Below are 18,059 nucleotides of genomic sequence, written 5' to 3' on the forward strand. Positions count from 1 at the left end.
GTGCTGCGCAATCTGTTTTTTTGAAGTGAGTCTGTTTATTGCTTCTGTTGAGCCTTGCCACCTCCCGTGGTTGTGTATTATATGTACTGCTGTGTAATCATTATTCATGAGCATGTGAATCCATGCCAGACCCCATGCTGGAGAAAGCTTAAGTTACTTACCTGTAACTTGTTCTTCAGCATGGGTCTGGCATGGATGCACATGCAATCCTTGGCTCCTTCCCCTCTGTGGCCCTTCTTGGTTCATACTGCCACTTTACGTGCTTACCAAATCTGAAGATGGCCACCAGGGGTGGAGCTTAGGGAGAGGACTGTCATTGGATGGAGGCAGTATGACCCAGAGGACAGTGATTGGTTTAAAGGAGAAATACAGTTTAAAAAAATAAATAAATGTTTATCAACTTTATTTTAATGTTTTCAAACAAGAGTATGGAAGAATACAACAATGAATACTTAGTACAATATAAACAATACATCTTTACACTAGTAATCAACAAGTTATCTGTTTCCCTGTTATGTCAACTATAAGTGTGTGGACCCAGTGAACCACTAGGACAACATTCTTCCCTCCTAACCAATGTTAATACAACAATAACATTTTAAAAGTGAAAGTCAAACTTTTTTTTCCTTTTACCGTGGATTCCCAGCCTGACGACGGGGGAATATTCATGAGCATGGGAATCCATGGCATTCCCATGCTGGAGAACAATAGTTACAGGTAAGTAACTTAAATCTTCTCCTCCGGTGCACCTTAAGGACTTCGTCTCCAGGACCTCTTGTCAAGACAAGGTAGGGCTCCCCAGCACGGCCACTCCTTCCCGGGGGTTCTCACAGGCAAGGGTTCCTCGGATTCAGGTTCTGGCAAACCAAAAGCCTCTAAGGCTACCAGCTCCCAAGCCGAGGGGACCCGGGGCTCTTCTGGGCGCTCCGGGGGCAGTCCTGAGGCCGCCAAGGCTACTGGCTCCCAAGCTGTGGGGCTCAGGGGCCCTACCGGGCTGTCATCCGAAAGGTGATCAAGTTGGTCCTCTTACCCCAAGGGGTAAAGGATCATCGGGTGTCACCTCCAAGAGTCAGTCCTCGGCACGATCCAGCACAACTACCAGCACAGGTGCTGAGGGCACCCAGCCTACCGGAGCTCGCTCCAAGGTCCTGAGTCAGGGCGTTATGACGGCCGGCCAGCTGGCCAAGGGCTCAGCGCCTACCAGAGTGATCTCAGAGGTTGATGCTTCTGTTTTGCATGCAAGACCCAAGCTGTATCCTCCTATGTCTGAGCGTCCCTTGGCTCAGGGCCTTTGTGCCCTCCTGCCCAGGTCGTGGCACAATGTTCCAAAATGCCCAATAGGTACGAGTTGGAGTCTGCTAGGCCGGCTGCCAATTTGGACTCGATTTAGGGCCCGCCCGTACTCTTGCCCATTGAATGGGCCTTGCAAGATGGTTCTGGTCCCTTCCCTCTGGAAGTGGCACCCGACTGCATGGTACAGGCATCTTGTTTTCATCCCTTGTTTTCATGGGTGCCCCCTTCTCACGACCGGAACCTACCCTGTTGGTGACGACTGACTCCTCTCTTTCGGGCTGAGGGGCTACTCTGGAGGGCTACGCGATGCATGGCGCATGGTCCAGGGCAGAAGCCCTTCTGGATATCAATCTGCTCGATCTCAGGGCAGTGGGCCTGGCCCTGAAGGCGTTTCTGCCCCTCATCAGGGACAGATCAGTTCTGGTCAGGACAGGCAATTCTACTACAATGCTTTACCTGAACAAGCAGGGTGGCACCCGGTCCCACCTCCCTTCTGCATGGAGGCACTAGCGATCTGGGAATGGGCCCTGACTGAGCGGATTTGGATATCTGCAGTCTACCTCCTGGGGGACAGCAATGCAGAAGCGGACCAGCTGAGCCGCTTGGGGTTCAACACCTATGACTGGGAGTTGCATACCGACTCCTTGTTGCCCCTGTTCCAGCATTGGGGGTTCGCAGACCTAGACTTGTTTGCATCTCCTCAGAATTCCAAGTGCCCCCAGTTTGCTTAGTGGGCAGGCCGGGGGTCTCTGGGAGACGCCTTCCAGATCTGTTGTCTCGACCGCAGGTGTTATGCGTTCCTGCGCCCACTGCCCCAGCTGACCCTCTGCAAGTTCCGGGTTTCGGTAGGCTGCAGCCTCATCCTGGTTGCCTCCCACTGGCCTTCGAGAGCCTGGTTTTCAGATCTGCTGCAGTTGTGCTCCCAGTGTCTGTCCACCTTTCAATCCCTAACAGGGGCTTCCTGACGCAGCAGGGCGGGCAGTGGAACATCCGGATCCGGCGAGGCTAGCGGCCTGCTTCCTGACCAGCTAAGGCTTCAGCATGCTCAATTTTTGGGTGACAAGTAGGACATCATTCAACAGGCCAGGAGGCCCTCTATTCGGTCCCAGTATTAGAGTAAATGGACTAGGTTCTGCCATTGGGCTTGTGACAAGGGTCTGGAACCTATCACCTGTCCTCTGGATGACATACTGGCTTTTTCAGCACATCTGGCTCGTTCGGGAGTATACTTGACGCACTTAGCATGTGTTTTTGGCAGCCAACCAGTGCTTAATCTGTGCTAGTGTTAGCTGGTGGGCTACACCAGCACACTTTTTTGGGCACTGGTACTCATTTTTTAGATTTAATTTAATGTAATTTAAAACTCTGACTCTGCTTGTGCCGTCCAGTAATCATCCTCCGGCGGCGGGCGCATGGACAGCTTTTTTTTTCTTGCGACACACGCGGTGTGTGTCAGTATCCGACCCAAGTGCCTGCTGGGCTGCAGTGCCTGCCGACGTGCAGCCTTCAGGTCAGCAGGTCACAGGTCGGTCACATGGCCTTGAGCGTGACTGACTGCTGTGCGTGCCAGCCAGGCATGGGGGTGCAGACTCAGTGAGTCTGAGACCACACCTTGGTGTTGGCTTGTGAGCATGGGCGGGCAGGCGCTGGGCAGCCCAATCAGCAGACAGCAAAGACAGTCTGAGTCCAGTAGTCCTCCTGTCCGTCTCCAGCTCCCAGCACGCTCGGGCTGTAGCCTGTAGCTGTGTAGGCTCAAGGTGAGCTGAGACTGAGTGAGAGTTCAAGTGTGTTTGGAGAGATGAATGTTACAAGCTGCTGTGATAATACTTGCATGGCTCAGATGGTTCCGACTCAGGGCAACAGCCCTATAATGGGGTGCAAATATGTGAGGCGAGCAAAGGGATTTGGTCGGAGCAGGGGGTTCTGAGAGGGAAGAATGTGGCATGGACAGGAGCACTATCTGAAGGGCAGCGCAAGCGCAAGGTATGCCTGTCAGACCGCCCAACGGTCTGGCTTTCCTACCTATAACCTTTGACCTAGCTCACAGCCCTCTAAGCCTGTTAATACTCTAGTACACTGGATACATGCGTGAAGACTCCCTCACCCGGCATAGACAGGTGGATTCAGGCCAATGAGCCCCTCCAGGAAATTATTGTTGGCGGCAGGGGGTGACAATAACCTGTTGGCCATTGATTCTGGGGGCTAGGAAGCTGCCAGAAATAGTCTTTAGCCTCGCCTGTGTTTGCTCAGTAATTATTGTCCCCGAAGGGTAGACACCGTAGGATCAGCAAATGTGTGATGGGGTTGGGCAGTGGGAGGCATTGACACTCCCACCTGCTGTCACTCGCTGCACCTCAAGTAGAGCATACTTTTTATGTTAAAAAACAGGGTATTGCAATTCTTCTACAGACATAGACTAAGTTACAACGTGAGACCATTTTCTTAGAAGAACTTCCAGTGGATGCAACTTGATGTATGTTTAGATTTTTGTGCAAATACAATTTGTATTCATACCAATATGAGTTTGTGACTTGTTTTTGTTTGAAATTCAGGCTAAGAGCAGATGATGCTGGCCCATGCCAGAAGCTCTCACTGTATTGTTTTCAAATTGTGCAAACAGAAAACCCGGGCACGCAGCTCGGTTTTCCAGTGCCACTATTCTGTTTGATCTTGGGCAAATCGCTCTATATGAATGGATCCTATTTTGTTTTTATCGCTGCTAAAACTGGAATTGCTTAGACGTGATTCTGCAAATTGGGAAACACACAAAAGCCTTGCTCATATCATACATAGTTGCAAAGGGTATGCTGCCAGCCTACTTTCCTCCTCCTTTCGCCTAGGGGTTGTGGCCATGGGGTCTCCATCTTCTACAGTTAGTAGCTGTAGCTGTTGTAGGAGACATTCGTTTTAGGCATACATTGGGGTGGGGGGTCTGCTTGCCCCCTCCAGAGGCTTGCTTCTTCTGCACATTGGTTCAGATTTTCTCCCCTCTCTCCCACCATCCAGGACCTCTGGGATCCACCTGCTGGTGAAGGCTCGCCTGGGTCTTAAGGCCACTGACAGCTGTGCTTGTCTGTTCCTTCTGGAGGCGAGCGACCTCACTGTCACTCACTGGTACTCCGTGTATCAGCCCCATAAGGAATGTTTGCAGCACATGAAGGATACACATTTGTTACCTGCAGCTTGCGCACAGATTGCTGCAAGAGGTGCATCAACCAACTAAAGTACCTTCAAAATTCTATTCCAGTTTTATATTCTCTGGGTTTGCCGCCTTGAAGATGGTGGAAAATAAGGGTTGGTATGAGAAATGTAATTCTGGAGGACAAAGCGGCAACAGGGTTCCCATGACATGACTTCTACTGCTAAAGTAGGGGTGCTTGCAAGGCTTTTAAGGAATGATGACCGCTGTCATTGCGCTGGGCAGCCTTCCGTTCCATGTTTTTTTAGCTCTCCTGCCTCGTTACAGAAGGGGGACCAGCCAGTTGCAAGGCCATATCTTGGTCCTGACACAAATGTGTGATATATGCAAGGTTGCTGAGAGCAACGCTAGTGGTTAAGATTTATTTTAAACCTTTTATCCATCACTTGTTTAGTTTCGGTCGAAAGCAGATTTGACATTGAAAACCCCGAGCTAGTGCACAGCTGTAGAACGAGCCTCCATGAATCATTTTTTATTTGTATTTGTATTTTATTAAATTGTATATAGCGCTTTAATCCAAAGCGCTTCACATAAGAATATCAAAGATAGAATAGAAGCAATATGAACAAGTCACGAGTCAAAACAACGAGAACAGTATGTGGAACAATTTGCAGAGTACATTAGATTAAGAATTTGGGTTCGGGGGGGCAGGGAGGAAGGTAGTAAGAGCAGTCAGGAGCGATGGTGAAGAAGGTGGGATTTTAAGGAAGAGCGGAAGGAAGAGTAAGAGGTGATGGAGCGGATAGGCAGAGGTAGAGAGTTCCAGGGGAGGGGGGTGAGGAGCTGGAAACAACGGAATCGTGAAGGGGCACAAGGAGGAGGAGGAACATTGAGTAGGAAGTGGTCAGCTGATCGAAGGGGGCGAGAGGGAGAGTAGAAGGAAAGGAAGGAGGTAAGGTAGGGAGGGGCAAGATTGTGAAGAGCTTTAATGACAAGACATAGGAAGTTGAATTTAAGTTGGGAGTGAAAGGAGAGCCAACCGAGAGAAGAAAGTGAAGCCGGGATGGAATCATGAGGAGAGAGGGAGCAGAGAGTACGGATTGCAGAGTGGTAGAGGGATTTGAGGGGGGGGGCAGGTGAGAGGCGGGGAGAACGAAGAGGAGATCTGAACAGTAGAATAGACGAGAGAAGATGAGGGAGGAAATTAGGAGTTTGGTGGCATGGAAGGTGAGCGAGGAGTGAATTCTACGAACATTGTAGAGATGGAAACGACAAGCACGGGAGGTTAGAGAGATGTGGTGAGTAAAGGGGAGGTTAGAATCAAAGTGGAGGCCTAGATTGCGGGCAGAACCAGAGAAGGGGAGATGAGAAGGGTGGGAAAGAGGATGGAAGGGGGGGAGAAGGGGGAGGAAAGGTGTTGGCGGGAAGGAATAAAACCTCTGTTTTGTCAGTATTGAGGGTAAGAAAGTGGGAGGACATCCAGTTTTTGATAGTGGTAAGACAGGAAGAGAGTTTGAGATGGATGTCAGGAGTAAAAGAAGAGAAGGAGAGAAAAAGCTGGGTGTCATCAACGTAGAAATGGTAAGAGATACCGAACAAGGAGATGATGGGAGCTAGAAAAGAGGTATAGAGTGAGAAAAGGAAGGGGTCAAGTACAGAGCCTTGGGGAACACCAAAGTCAAAGGAGTGGGTGGGGGAGGAACGGCCGCCCCAAGAGACAGCAAAGGAGCGGTTGGAAAGGTAGGAGGAGAACCAGTTCAAGACTGAGCCTTTGAGACCAAATGAAGAGAGTGTTGAAGGCAGCAGAGAGGTCGAGGAGAATGAGAATGGAAGAGTGTTTGGAGTAGTGAGGAGCGAGTTGAGGACAGAGATAAGAGCAGTTTCAGTGGAATGTTTTGGGGAAATCCAGATTGAGTAGGGGGGGTCGAGAGAGAGGTTGGAGACAAATGTAGAGTGTTGGGAGTATACTAGATGTTCAAGGAGCTTAGAGAGGAAAGGTAAAAGAGAGATGGGGCGAAGGTTGGAGGCCAGGAGGGGGTTAGCAGAGGGTTTTTTCAGGATGGGAATGATAGAGGCGTGTTTGAAGGCTGTAGGGAAGGTAGCAGTGGTAAGACAGGTGTTGAAGAAAGGGGTTAGGTAAGGTATGAGAAGGGGTACATTTTGGGAATAAGAGGGGTGGGAAGTGGGTCAGAGGGGGCAGCAGTGGGGTGAGATTTGGACAGGAGGAGAGAAACATCAGAATGAGTGACAGGAGAGAACGAAGATATGCAGGAGGATGGGGTGGAGAAAGAAGGGGGAGGAGGGAAGCAAGAGGGGGGGAAGAAGAATATTTTGTTGTAAGGAGAGTATCTTAGAGGAGAAGAAATCAGCGAAGTCAGAGGGAGAAAGAGGAGAGGCGATGGAGTGGTCGAGAGTGAGAGGGGAGAGAAGACAGGTCAGGGTTTGGAAGATTCGTCGAGGGTGAGAGGATTGAGAGTGGAGAAATTTTGAGAAGTAAGATCGTTTGGCTGAGTTGAGGCATGAGTCATAGAGGGAGTGGTAAGAGAAGTAGGAGGCTTGGTTAGCTGGTGAGCGGAGATTAAGCCAACGTCTTTCAAGGCGTCGGAGAAGGCGGCGCATAGAGAGAAGGGGAGGGGAGAGCCAGGGTTGGGCAGGTTTGCAGGAAGGACTAAAGGGGGAAAGAGGGTGGAGCTGGTCTAGACTAGAAGAGAGGGAGGATGAAAGAGTGGATAAGGCTTCGTTAGCGGAGAGGGAAGAAAAGTGAGGGAGAGGAGGCAGGAAAGAGGCGCAGGTATTGTAGAATTGAGAGGGGTCAAAGTTGCGGGGATCCCGTCGAGAGAAAGAAATGCGGGAGGAGGGGAAGGGGAGGCCGGGGGAGTGAATAAAGCGTGGTCAGAGAGATAGTTGGGGAGGGTGGAGACGGGATGGGGAGAAGGAAGAGACAAAGATAAGATCAAGAGTGGATCCAGACGAGTGGGTTGGAGAGGAGGGCAAGGAGGTGAGAAGATGGGAGTCGAGGATAGAAAAAAGAGGGGAGGAGTGGTAGGAGGAGGAGAAGTGGAGGTTAAAATCACCAAGAACAGTTAGGGGTGAGGGGGTTGGGGAGATGAGGGAGGGGAGGTGGTCAAGGTCATCGTAGAAGGTGGTGAGGGGGCCGGGTGGGCGGTAAATTATTAGAAAGGATATGGGGTGGGGTAGACAGACAATTAGGTTGAAAGAGAAGACTAATGCCTCTGCTGCGACCTGTGGGACAGGAGACATCATTAAAGGAGGAGGAGGAGGAAGTAAGAGAAGCGGGTACAGTGGAGTTGAAGGGTGGGAGGCAATCCAGGTTTCGGTGATACATAGGAAATGAAGATTTAACCATGGAAACTTGTCCAGTACAGCAGCAGTTTTGTTACAAAGAGATCTTGCATTCCAAAGGGCAATACTGATGATGCTGGAGGGTTCGACAATGGGAGGATAGATGAGGTTGGGGCGGTGGGATAATGTGGAAGGGAGATCAGGTGAGGGGGGTTGAGAGGGGGAGGGAAGGTCTAGTGAAGTGAAGGTCAACATGATGAGGCAGAAGAAAGTGAGAGGGAGGGAGATGGGAGATGGGGGAGGGGTAGGAGCGGGTAGGGAAAGGAGGTGGGGGGGTGGGTAGAGGTAATTTGCATGCCTGAGGGAGCAATGAAGTGGATGGAAGGCATATGTGAGGAGGGGTTTGGAGTGTAGTTGAGATCTGGGTGTGTACCAAGGGAGGAAGGGGTCTCGGAGAAGAGTAGAAGGGTGCGTCTTAGGCTAAGTCAAGCTAGGGGATTCCAGACAGTGCGCGCTGAAAAGCAGGGTGGAACAGATATAAGGGTAGAGGACTGTATAGACTCGGGACGGGGAAAGCTTGAGTGTGTGGACCGCAGAGGCTGGTGGGTTGGGGGATCAGGGCTGGCTGCAAGGTGAGTAATCGGGGAGTGGGGCCTCAGCCGCCGGTGTCCCTAGTAGCAGTGTTGGAGGGCACAGTGCAGGTAGAGGTGAAACCCTGGGTGTGGGGGTGAAGATGAAATGAAGAACAAAGGTAGTCAGGGGCAGTAGGGGCACGGCAGTCCAGACCAGTGAGTGAGAGGAACCAGTTGTTTAGGACGTGGTAGAGAAACGATCTCTGCACAGGTATAGGCAATGGTGTCCAGATGTAGAGTCAGGTAGAGATGTGGGCGGAGATCGGTTGTAGAGAGTAGTGCGTAGTGCAGACAGTGATGTCACATGGGTGAAGTCACTGGTGAGGAAGGGCGTAGACCGTGTCATAACGAAGGAAGAGAGCACCGGGGGGCGGGGGGGACCAGAACAGTCCGCTGAGGAGACCTGCTGTAGAAGACAGAAGAGCAGGGCAGGTACCGGGAGGTGGGGGCCAGCTAGGAACCAATTGCTGCAGCCCTCAGGCAGACGCTGTTTAATTGGTGGCTGTGCGAGTGAACTTGAGCGGGCTAGAGTAGAGCCCTGAGATCTATCGATGGTGCCGGAGGGCGGATCAGGCCCAGGGAGGTGAGGTCAGCTGGGGACCAAGCGCTGCAGTAATCTGCACTGGGAGGTCCAGACTGGGTCCAGGTCCAGTAAGGATACTGTGAAGATAGTCCAGTAAGGCGCATGGAGGCAGAGGACCAAGCGTTGTAATCCGTGATCAGGATGCAGTGAAGAAAGTCCATTAAGGCACTGGGAGGTCCAATCCCGGTCCTGGTCCAGAAGGATACTGTGGAGATATTCCAGTAAGGCGCAGGGAGTCTGGCGACCGAGCGCTGCAGTAAATAGGCGGATGCAGCGGAGAAAGTCCAGTAAGGCACTGGGAGGTCCAGACCAGGTCCAGGTCCAGGGCCAGTAAGGATAGTGAGAATTTTCTGTATAAATCCCAAACATGGATTCCTGCATAGTGGACGCACTTTTCATATTTGCGTGACTGGAGCTCGGTTGACTTACTTGTGCCTTACTTATGTGGTATGCCTTTTATCCATACTGTGAAGGTGATGAATGAGTAGACCACTGACCGGGAGAAATGACAGAAGCACAGGACTCTTTTGCCTGTGGGGTGCTGGAACCACTAAACTTGTCATAACAATTGTTTTCCCACTTTAAAACATTACTTCCTCAACCCATGTGTGCTCCTTTCCCATTCATTCCACTAATAGCTTGTGCCAACAGTTGGTGTGGCGACAAGCATGTGACATGGAGCAGCAGCAGTGTGATGGGCTGGTGGTGGGCCGATCTAGCACTGAGTCGGACCGCCGGGCTGCTGCGCCGCAGGGGCTGGCATTAGTGAGCCAAGAATTTCTGGGCCCTGGCACTTATTATTTTACAGATTAAGCACTGCAGCCAACCCAGTTGTTAAGGTCCACCTCAGGGGGTTGTCTAGGCTTTTCCCTCCAGTGCAAACGCTGCATCCGGTCTGGTATCTCAATGTGGTTCTGGCAGCTTTGCAGCGCAAACCCTTTGAGCTGATGGCCTCTGTGGACATCTGACTGGTAACGCTAAAGACTGTTCAACTGGTAGCTTCCTTCTCAAAATACTCTGCAAGGTGTTGCCTTTTTTGCCTTCTGGACTGCGCCCTCGGGTGGTGTCTACCATCATTATGGGTAGCATTGATTATTGGATTGCCCTCTACCTGGCCCAACCCTTGGGGCTTATACATTGGTTATAGCTCTTACAAACTCTAGCTGCCTGTGTGGCTTCCTCCACCCCTTATGGTGCCCACATTAGCACTGTGCTTCGGGTTCTTTTCGGGTTCTTCATTGGCTTCCAGTGGCACAGAGGGTCCAATTTAAGGCATTATGCCTAGTTCATCGAGCCTTTTATCATCAAGGTGCTGATAACCTGCAGGACAAATTTCAGCCCTATGTCCCTCAGCGCACATTGTGCTCTGCTGCTTCCCATCTTGTTGTGGTCCCTAAGTTCCGTCTGACCAGAATTGGTTGTAGGGCCTTCTCTGTTTCAGCTGCTGAACTATGCAATGGCCTCCCCCTGCTTTGAGAGGTGTTGAGAATAATTTTCAACGCCTTCGTAAGACATTACTTTTTTAGCCCTGAGCTGTCCACCATCTGTGCCTTTCCTCGCCGTGCCAAGATGCCTTAGGGCGAACGTGTATGCTACAAATCTATTAACATAACATAGCTCTCACCTCTGCACGCAGGCTCGGTGAGCTACAGGTGGTGTCTTCGTGCAAGCGCTTCACCATGTTTCACAAAAACAAGGTCATCTTGAGCACTCCTCCAAACCTCTCGCCCAAGGTGGTCTCTCCATTTCATCTGAATCAAGAGATCTGCCTGCCGGTGTTTTCCCGAACCAGCAGTCAGAGGCAGAGAAGGCCATACATTCCTTGGACCTCAGGAGGGTCCTCAAGTTTTACCTCTGGGTTGAAACCTTTCAGGATGTCCGAGGCATTGGTTGTCACTTTTGGGGGCTCCTCCCCCGGCTTTCAGATTTCCATGGCTTCCATCGCCCGTTGAATGGCTCAGGCCATTTCTGAGGTATACACTGCCATAGGCAAACAAGTTCCTGAGGGGATTCATGCCCATGCGTTCAGAGCTTAGGTCACGGGCGTCGCGTTTCAGAGACATGCTTCTTGGGAGGTCATCAGCAAGGCGCTACTTGGGCCACTCCGTCGGCCTCCTGTAAGCACTATTCCCTGGATACCAGCTCCAGGGGCGATGCAGAGTTCGGTCAGGCGATTCTGAAGTACCTTTTTGCTTCGTCCAAGATATGAGGCAGCATGGGTGTAGGACATGGTGGGTACGGGGGGGGACAAATCCCCCCACAATTTTAAGTGGGGGGGATACAAAGGCATTTATCCCCCCAGTTTCCACCTTGTCTGTGTGTCTCTGGAGTCCGATGAGTGCAAACTTCACTCTGAAGTTTACTTTGCACGCAGTACAGCTGCTTCAGCAGCAGCGGGTACTGAAGATTCTTGTAATAAGATTAGAATTTTGTTACAATAACAAGAACTCGTGTGTCCCCCTCCCAATCCCCCCGCACCTGCGCATTGGAGTGTCACGTGTGCCCAGGCCGGGCCCGGAGAACATACTGCACGTGCCAGCCCTGAGTGCACAGTCACAGCTGCGCAGCCTCCTCCCCCTCACCTTCCAGAAACCATGGCCAGCAGGCAGCGACGCATGCTGAGAGTGTGACTCCGACTGTCCAACTGATCCTGCAATGCTGTCACGCCGATTCGACCACTGAGAGGCAGAGACTCGACGAGACGGGGACCTCAAGGTAAGTCAAAGTGGCCCCCGGGCAGGCAGGGCTGTGGCGCTGGGGGGGCGGTGCGCAGCATGCATCAGGTTGGAATGGGAAGGTGGGAGGTGTTGCTTTCTGGCTAGAGCGCAAACTGTTTATAATGCGGGCGGGCAGCTGTGGGTCCAATGGAAAATGAGATAGCTTCACAGTTCACGTTACAGAGTGAGCGAGCTGCGACAGCCAAAAAATGAGGTTGGAAATGTTTTGCGACACATGGGCTCAGCACCCTGTACTATGTATGGGTCTAGGAATGGTGAAGTGTTCTTTGAATGGTACAGTCTTCCTGTCCCTCCCTCGTGTAGTAGAGGGTGCAGTAGGGCAAGTCGTATCTGCAACTGGTAACATCTTCCAGAGACAGGCTGCATAGCTGGGAGAGGACTGCGTTCTAGTTCTTTTCCCTCTTGCAATTCTTTGTTGCAATTCTGGCAATATTACTGCTTTGGGTGAATGCATTGCCAATCAGTGAGTGTCTTGGCCACGTAAAGTGTGTGGGTTTTGAATGCTCTCTTGGTTGTGAATTGTCCCATTTGGGGTAGGCTTTCGTGGCAATGCACCTAGCCATGTTGTGTGCAACCATGGTGTGTCTACTACTTTCTAGCGAGAATAAAATGGGCAGTCCATATAATGGAGGCAAAAAAACAAAACACTTTGAGCCTGCTTGGAAGGCTGTGAAACTCCACGCACAGGATGCCCCTAAATACAGGCGGGCACCCCCACTGCCCTAGACTTTCCTATTTGCAGCAAATAGTGGTCCATTGGGAGCGGCCTAGTGTGGCGCCATTTTAGGAAGCAATGCAAGCAGCCTACACCTTGTTCCTGGGATGGATTCTTCACTGATTGAATGAATGGATAACCCGGTCCATCATTGGACCATACATCCGTGTACAAACCTAGAGGAGACGGGATACGTTTAGCGACCTCTGGTTTCCTTTCCTTTGATGGGGAGGGGCTGAAACAACAAGCTCGCTGTCTGTGCTATCCTCCCATTTACGTAGAGGAAGGGGCCACGCAGATACATGCAGACGGAAATAAATAATTTTCCTTATTGATAATATATAGAAAAAAGTCGGGTAAAGGCACTAGGACCCTGGATGCTGCCAGGCCTGGACAGCTAGTGATGGCGAGAGTCCTCCTTCTCCCCCAGCCCTGAGTTAATGCAGCACACTTGTTGGGGGTTGAGGGGGTTGAAACTATTTCTGAAATTGCATTTACTGACAGTCGCATTACACCATCCATCATACATAAGTCGCATATGGTGGACGTGTTTGAAAGTGCAGGCATTTTATCAGAATGAGATGGACACTGGCGACGACAAAGGTCAGGACAGCCCAGTCATAGTTGCACTAGTCCACTAGGACCTTCTGCTTGTTCTGAAAGCAAGTAAGCAACTGCATGTTGGACCCTGTGCCAAACCTATTGGTTGTACCTAATGTATAATGAAGACCTAACTCTATTAATACCAAGAAGTGATGCATGAAAAGTTTGGAGTTTTTCATAGCTACTCAAAATCCCTCTGGGTCACTTCAAGTACTTAATTATTTAGCTCATCAACACCATTACCAAACAGGACCAACCTGAACCATATGTCAAACAGTAGGAGTCCTGCTCCCCAGTGGGGTGTGGGCAGCTCATCTTGAACTGAGGCCTTGACGCCTTTGCACTGGAACGACAGCGAACATGGATATGTCGCATTGGACCTATTCAGTGCCTTGCAGAATGCACAGAGGAAAGCACTGAGCTGCAAGGAGGTGGCATGGAGAAAGCCAGAGCCTTTTTCTGCAAATGCATTCTTGGCTCTCCTTTTTCAATGTCTTTTCCTGCTGTGAAGAAAATGTTACTATATACTGTTCTGCAGCCAAGATACCCTATGTGTCTGATGGGAAAGCGGCGCCGCTTATATGACGTCAAGATTCAGTACGGTGAGCGAGTCTTCACAGCGATGGCAGTGCAGAGAATGGGCCATTAAACATACTTCCCTTATTTAGACAGATTGTTGTCAATCCTCTAAAAAAAACTCTTCCTACCGTGCTCTCAAGCTCCTCCTCCGAACTTAGCGTTGTTGAGAGGTTACCTTATTAAACTGCACAGCACGATCCACTAACACCCCACTCTTTGCCCAGTGCTCTTGATACTTGTATATAGCTTAGGTAATGCTGTGACCCCATTTGTAAAGCAGCCGTAAGTGGCACTCTCTTTTCCCTGTGACGATCGATCTCCATGCAGTACAGTAAAGTCCGATTTGTTTCAGTTGTCACAACAGTGTTTAATTTCTGAGTAATGCTGTCTGTGCTATGGTTCCAGGATGATTTTATTTTCTGCCAGACCCGTCTTTCACAGGCCGGTGTTGTGTATGTATGGCTCGTGGATTGTGCGACGTCACGGTTTGGTTTGGTGGCACTGGCAGATGGTTTGTGATTGGGAGGGTAACCAATGGGTCTGGGTCAGGGTGAGGGACCAGTGCATATGGAAAATTATTTTGACACCCCCTAGAGCTGTGTGCCTTGCTCCGTACGGAATTTCCTGAACATTTCCAACAATAATCACATGTTGCTGACAATGTTTTTTTTTTTTAGGAAAGTTTCATGCAGTTCCCTCAGGAAAAGAGTTAAATGGAAAAGGAACACTTGTTTGGGGGCGAGGGCCTCATAAAACAATATGTCCAGCTTCCCTGCACGGGAAGCCATGACATCAGCGAGATGTACTTGTAGTTTTTGCAGAAAGACTCATGCATTCCATTGACACAGGACAATTTATACCGTACGCCACCCAAAAGAGATATTTGTATGGTACAATGTCACTCTAACCCTGCCAGGGGAAACAAACATGTGCATGGCACTGCACTGTCCCCCATCCCCTTGTGGGTCTGTGGACTGACCACATGATCTATGGTCTATGAAATTGTACATGAAATTCACTGACTAATTTCACACATGTGTTTTCCATGAAAAGGGTATCGTCCAACCCTCGGGGGGGGGGGGGGCAATGGCATGCACTTGACATCGCCAGGGTGAAGATGTACACAGAATTTTGTACTCTGACTGAACTGCTTTTCTTTTTCTTTTAATTCCTTGTTTTCTTTTTTTCTTTTCCCTTGTTTTATACAATGATGCTATATGTGATTTAATACGTACTGCTTTTTTAATTTTGTGAAAAGTCGAGTTCTTTGACTAAAAACAATAAATAAATAAAAAAAAGAAAAGTCCCAAGCGTCCCCTGTCCCCCCAGATTTTATGGGTCTCCTACGCCCCTGTGAGGCAGGTTGCAGGTTCCACCCTATGGTCTTGTTTGGTGGCATCACCCAGAAGGATGAAGGAAAGGGGACAGGACGTATGAGTAATAAGTTATTCACTGTAGTGACTAGAGAACTCCTAGTGCATAGCACCCTTCCCTCCATACGTCCCACCCACCTTACCCCGCTTGTATGCCATGGGTTAGTATGTATTAAGTTTAGCCAGGTATCTAAGTGTCTGATGTGTTCAAAGGGGACTGAGGTGAGGCACCGGATGGGTGTGGGCTCGGCGGGGCATTTCCACGCCCGAGGCCGCGCCCCTGCACGCTGTACTAAATTTAAAGGGGAAGCTCAATTTTGCGCTGCCAATGGTTCCGGTACCGTCCACATGTTGGGGGACGCCCACAAGGTTGCAGGAAATGGGACTATGGACTATGAGTACTCTAATCACTACAGTGAGAAACTTTAATCTTTCTCTCATCGTGGTTTACACTTGTACTTTTGGCTCCTTCCTCCCTTTAATTTTCCTTTATTTGACTTTCGCAGGCAGCAGAACTTGCTGAATTCACAGCCAAAATTGCACTTCTTGAGGAAGCCAAGAAAAAGAAAGAAGAAGAAGCTTCAGAATGGCAACACAAAGTAATATTTCTTTTTAGATTTAATTTAATGATTGCATATTTTACTATGTTAGTTTCCTGTGAGAACCAAGAGGCGTCTTTGCTTTAATGCTCCTTCTCAATCGGTCTTAGGTGCCCCCAGAGGCCACAAAATGCATATATGTTTATAGGGCTTGTGAATAGTTGTTGATTCTCTTCCTGTGTTGTCTGTCATTTTGTATTTGTTCCAGAGGATTACTGATTGTTTACTGGAAAGCAAAATAAGGTGTTGAGGGGCGCCGTCTTTGTTTTGTTATCCCTATACAATGTGTATGGCTGAGAGATCAACCGACAACTCGGTACTCGAAAAATGGGCTAACAACTAACTTTATAGCACAAACACCACATGGCTCAGGTTGGACTAGGTAAATGAATGGGATCAAAGAAATCAAAAGGGCACAATTCCAGCTAACTTAACCACTTAACTGCCATGGGTCCCACCCCCATCCCCCCAGTACCAAGGCCTTTTTTGGTGATTTCGGTATGTCGCCATTCAATCCCTTGTAACATTTTTGTTACATGAGATATCTCTGGCAAATCTGGCCACTTTTTTTCCTACATGTAGGCGGTCGTAACGCCACCTAGGAATCCTAGTTTGCTTTAGGGGGGTGAGAGGAAATAACCAAAAAGGTTTTTTCAGAAGATGCCAATAAAATGATGTACAAAGAAGCCTGTGTTTTTTTCCTTGTAAGTGCTAGGAACAAATGGTTTGCTGTGCTGAAATCCCCATTTTCCAGGCTTTCAAGAACAGGTTGAGTGGAAACCGAAAAACATATTTTGATATGGTTACCAATCGTATTGTTAGAGGTAGGCGAGTTTGGCCTTTTTTTCCAATATGACATGCGTGGATTGAATGGCAGAAAAGGGTAGGAAAGCTGAATGGGAGGACAGAAAGGCATACATTTCTGAAAAGTAGACAAAAATTCCAAGTTTAGGAAGGGGTGATTTACGCAGGTAAGGCAACAACTATGCAGGGAATTCAATCCATAGTTTGGGGAAAAAGAGGGAAAATGACAGAAAAAAAGTTATGTGGTGGACATGTTGGGCCCGGTAAGGCAATGGCTTCTGTGAATTGTAAGAAAAACAATGCTCCGCTACCTTCCCCTACTCTTCCAGTTAGGAAACCGCACATTTTTTGTAAAGTTTCACAAAACAAGCAATACCCCAAGCCAGAAACCGAGCCATGGTACACAGGTGTTTTATGCTTACGGCCTAAACAGACGTACTTCGAATGTGTAAATAAGGAAAACAAATGTGGTGAGGAAGGGCAAGCATACATTTTTTGAAAGAGAACAGGCAGACCTTTTGAAGGGTAGGTGACTTGTGCAAGTTACAAAAGTGTATAGTGCCTAAAGCAGGGACTAAATGTAGGTCACATTTGGGAAATGAAAGGGTTGTGTGACAAAGGGCAGCAGCAAATGGGTCGAAACATTATGAAAACCACGCAAACACAAGAAATGTCATACCATCCCGCGTTCCCACAGGGGTCCCGACGTAAACGGTACCTGTGTGGGTGCACCTACCTGGGCGCAAAGGGAAAAGGCTAAAACACGGCTAACCCAAAGTCTTTCGGCAGAGCGGATTTTCTGGAATTTTGCTCATGTGGACAACCTACAGATTTGGGCCTAGGGTGTCGAAGCCACCAAGGAAAACAGGAAACCCCATTTATTTCCAAAAAGAGGACACCCGTGGGAATCCACAGAGGTCTAACTTGCGCAAAGCGGCCCAGAATTTATTACCCACAACCCCCGGCAAAGTCCCAAATGTTGCGAAAAAAACACACTATTTTTGCCCATTTCACTCTGCTCACCCACCGACACAACGCATGTCCTACCTTCACGCATTCCCACAGGTGTCCCGACAAAAAACGGTACCTAACATGTTTGGGCGCACAGGGAAAAGGCTAACCCACTGGTAACCCCAAGCCTTTTGGCAGAGCAGATTTTGCTCATGTGGACAACCTACAGATGTTGGCCTATGGTGTCGAAGTCACTGAGGAAAACGGGGAAACCCATGCATTTCCGAAAAGAGAACACGCGTGGGAATCCATAGAGATGTGACTTGTGCAAATCGCCCCAGAATGTATTAACCACAACCCTCGGCAGAGTCCGGAATTTGGTGAAAAAAACACAATTTCCAGACATTTCCCTCCGCCCACCCACCGAAACACGGCGCCAACACCACATTTCCTACCATCCCGCATTTCCACAGGTGTCCCGACGAAAACAGTACCTCACATGTGTGGGTGCACCTACCTGGGCGCAAAGGGGAAAGGCTAACCCACTGGTAACCCCAAGCCTTTCGGCAGAGCAGATTTTGCTCATGTGGACAACCTGCAGATTTGGGCCTAGGGTGTCGAAGCCACCAAGGAAAACAGGGAACCCCATGCACTTCCGGAAAGAAGACACCCGTGGGCACCCCTCTTTCCACTAAAAACATCCATGGTTGTTTTGTGCCCCCCCCCCACACCCACCTTAAACAAGTT

At 49.5% G+C, this 18,059-nt stretch overlaps 1 protein-coding gene across 3 annotated transcripts in view; it reads left to right on the forward strand.

Moving 5' to 3' along the window:
* RDX (radixin) overlaps positions 1-18,059 on the forward strand; it is a 1,120,111-nt gene that overhangs the window by 1,010,587 nt on the left and 91,465 nt on the right. For all 3 annotated transcript variants that reach the window (XM_069639966.1, XM_069639965.1, XM_069639967.1), the window contains one exon: positions 15,465-15,557. In XM_069639966.1, coding sequence (XP_069496067.1) covers positions 15,465-15,557 — 93 coding nt within the window. The remainder of the gene's footprint in view (positions 1-15,464; positions 15,558-18,059) is intronic.

Source organism: Ambystoma mexicanum, chromosome 7q (assembly GCF_040938575.1).
Source record: "Ambystoma mexicanum isolate Mex_15411 chromosome 7q, UKY_AmexF1_1, whole genome shotgun sequence".
In the NCBI taxonomy this organism is placed as follows: domain Eukaryota; kingdom Metazoa; phylum Chordata; class Amphibia; order Caudata; family Ambystomatidae; genus Ambystoma; species Ambystoma mexicanum.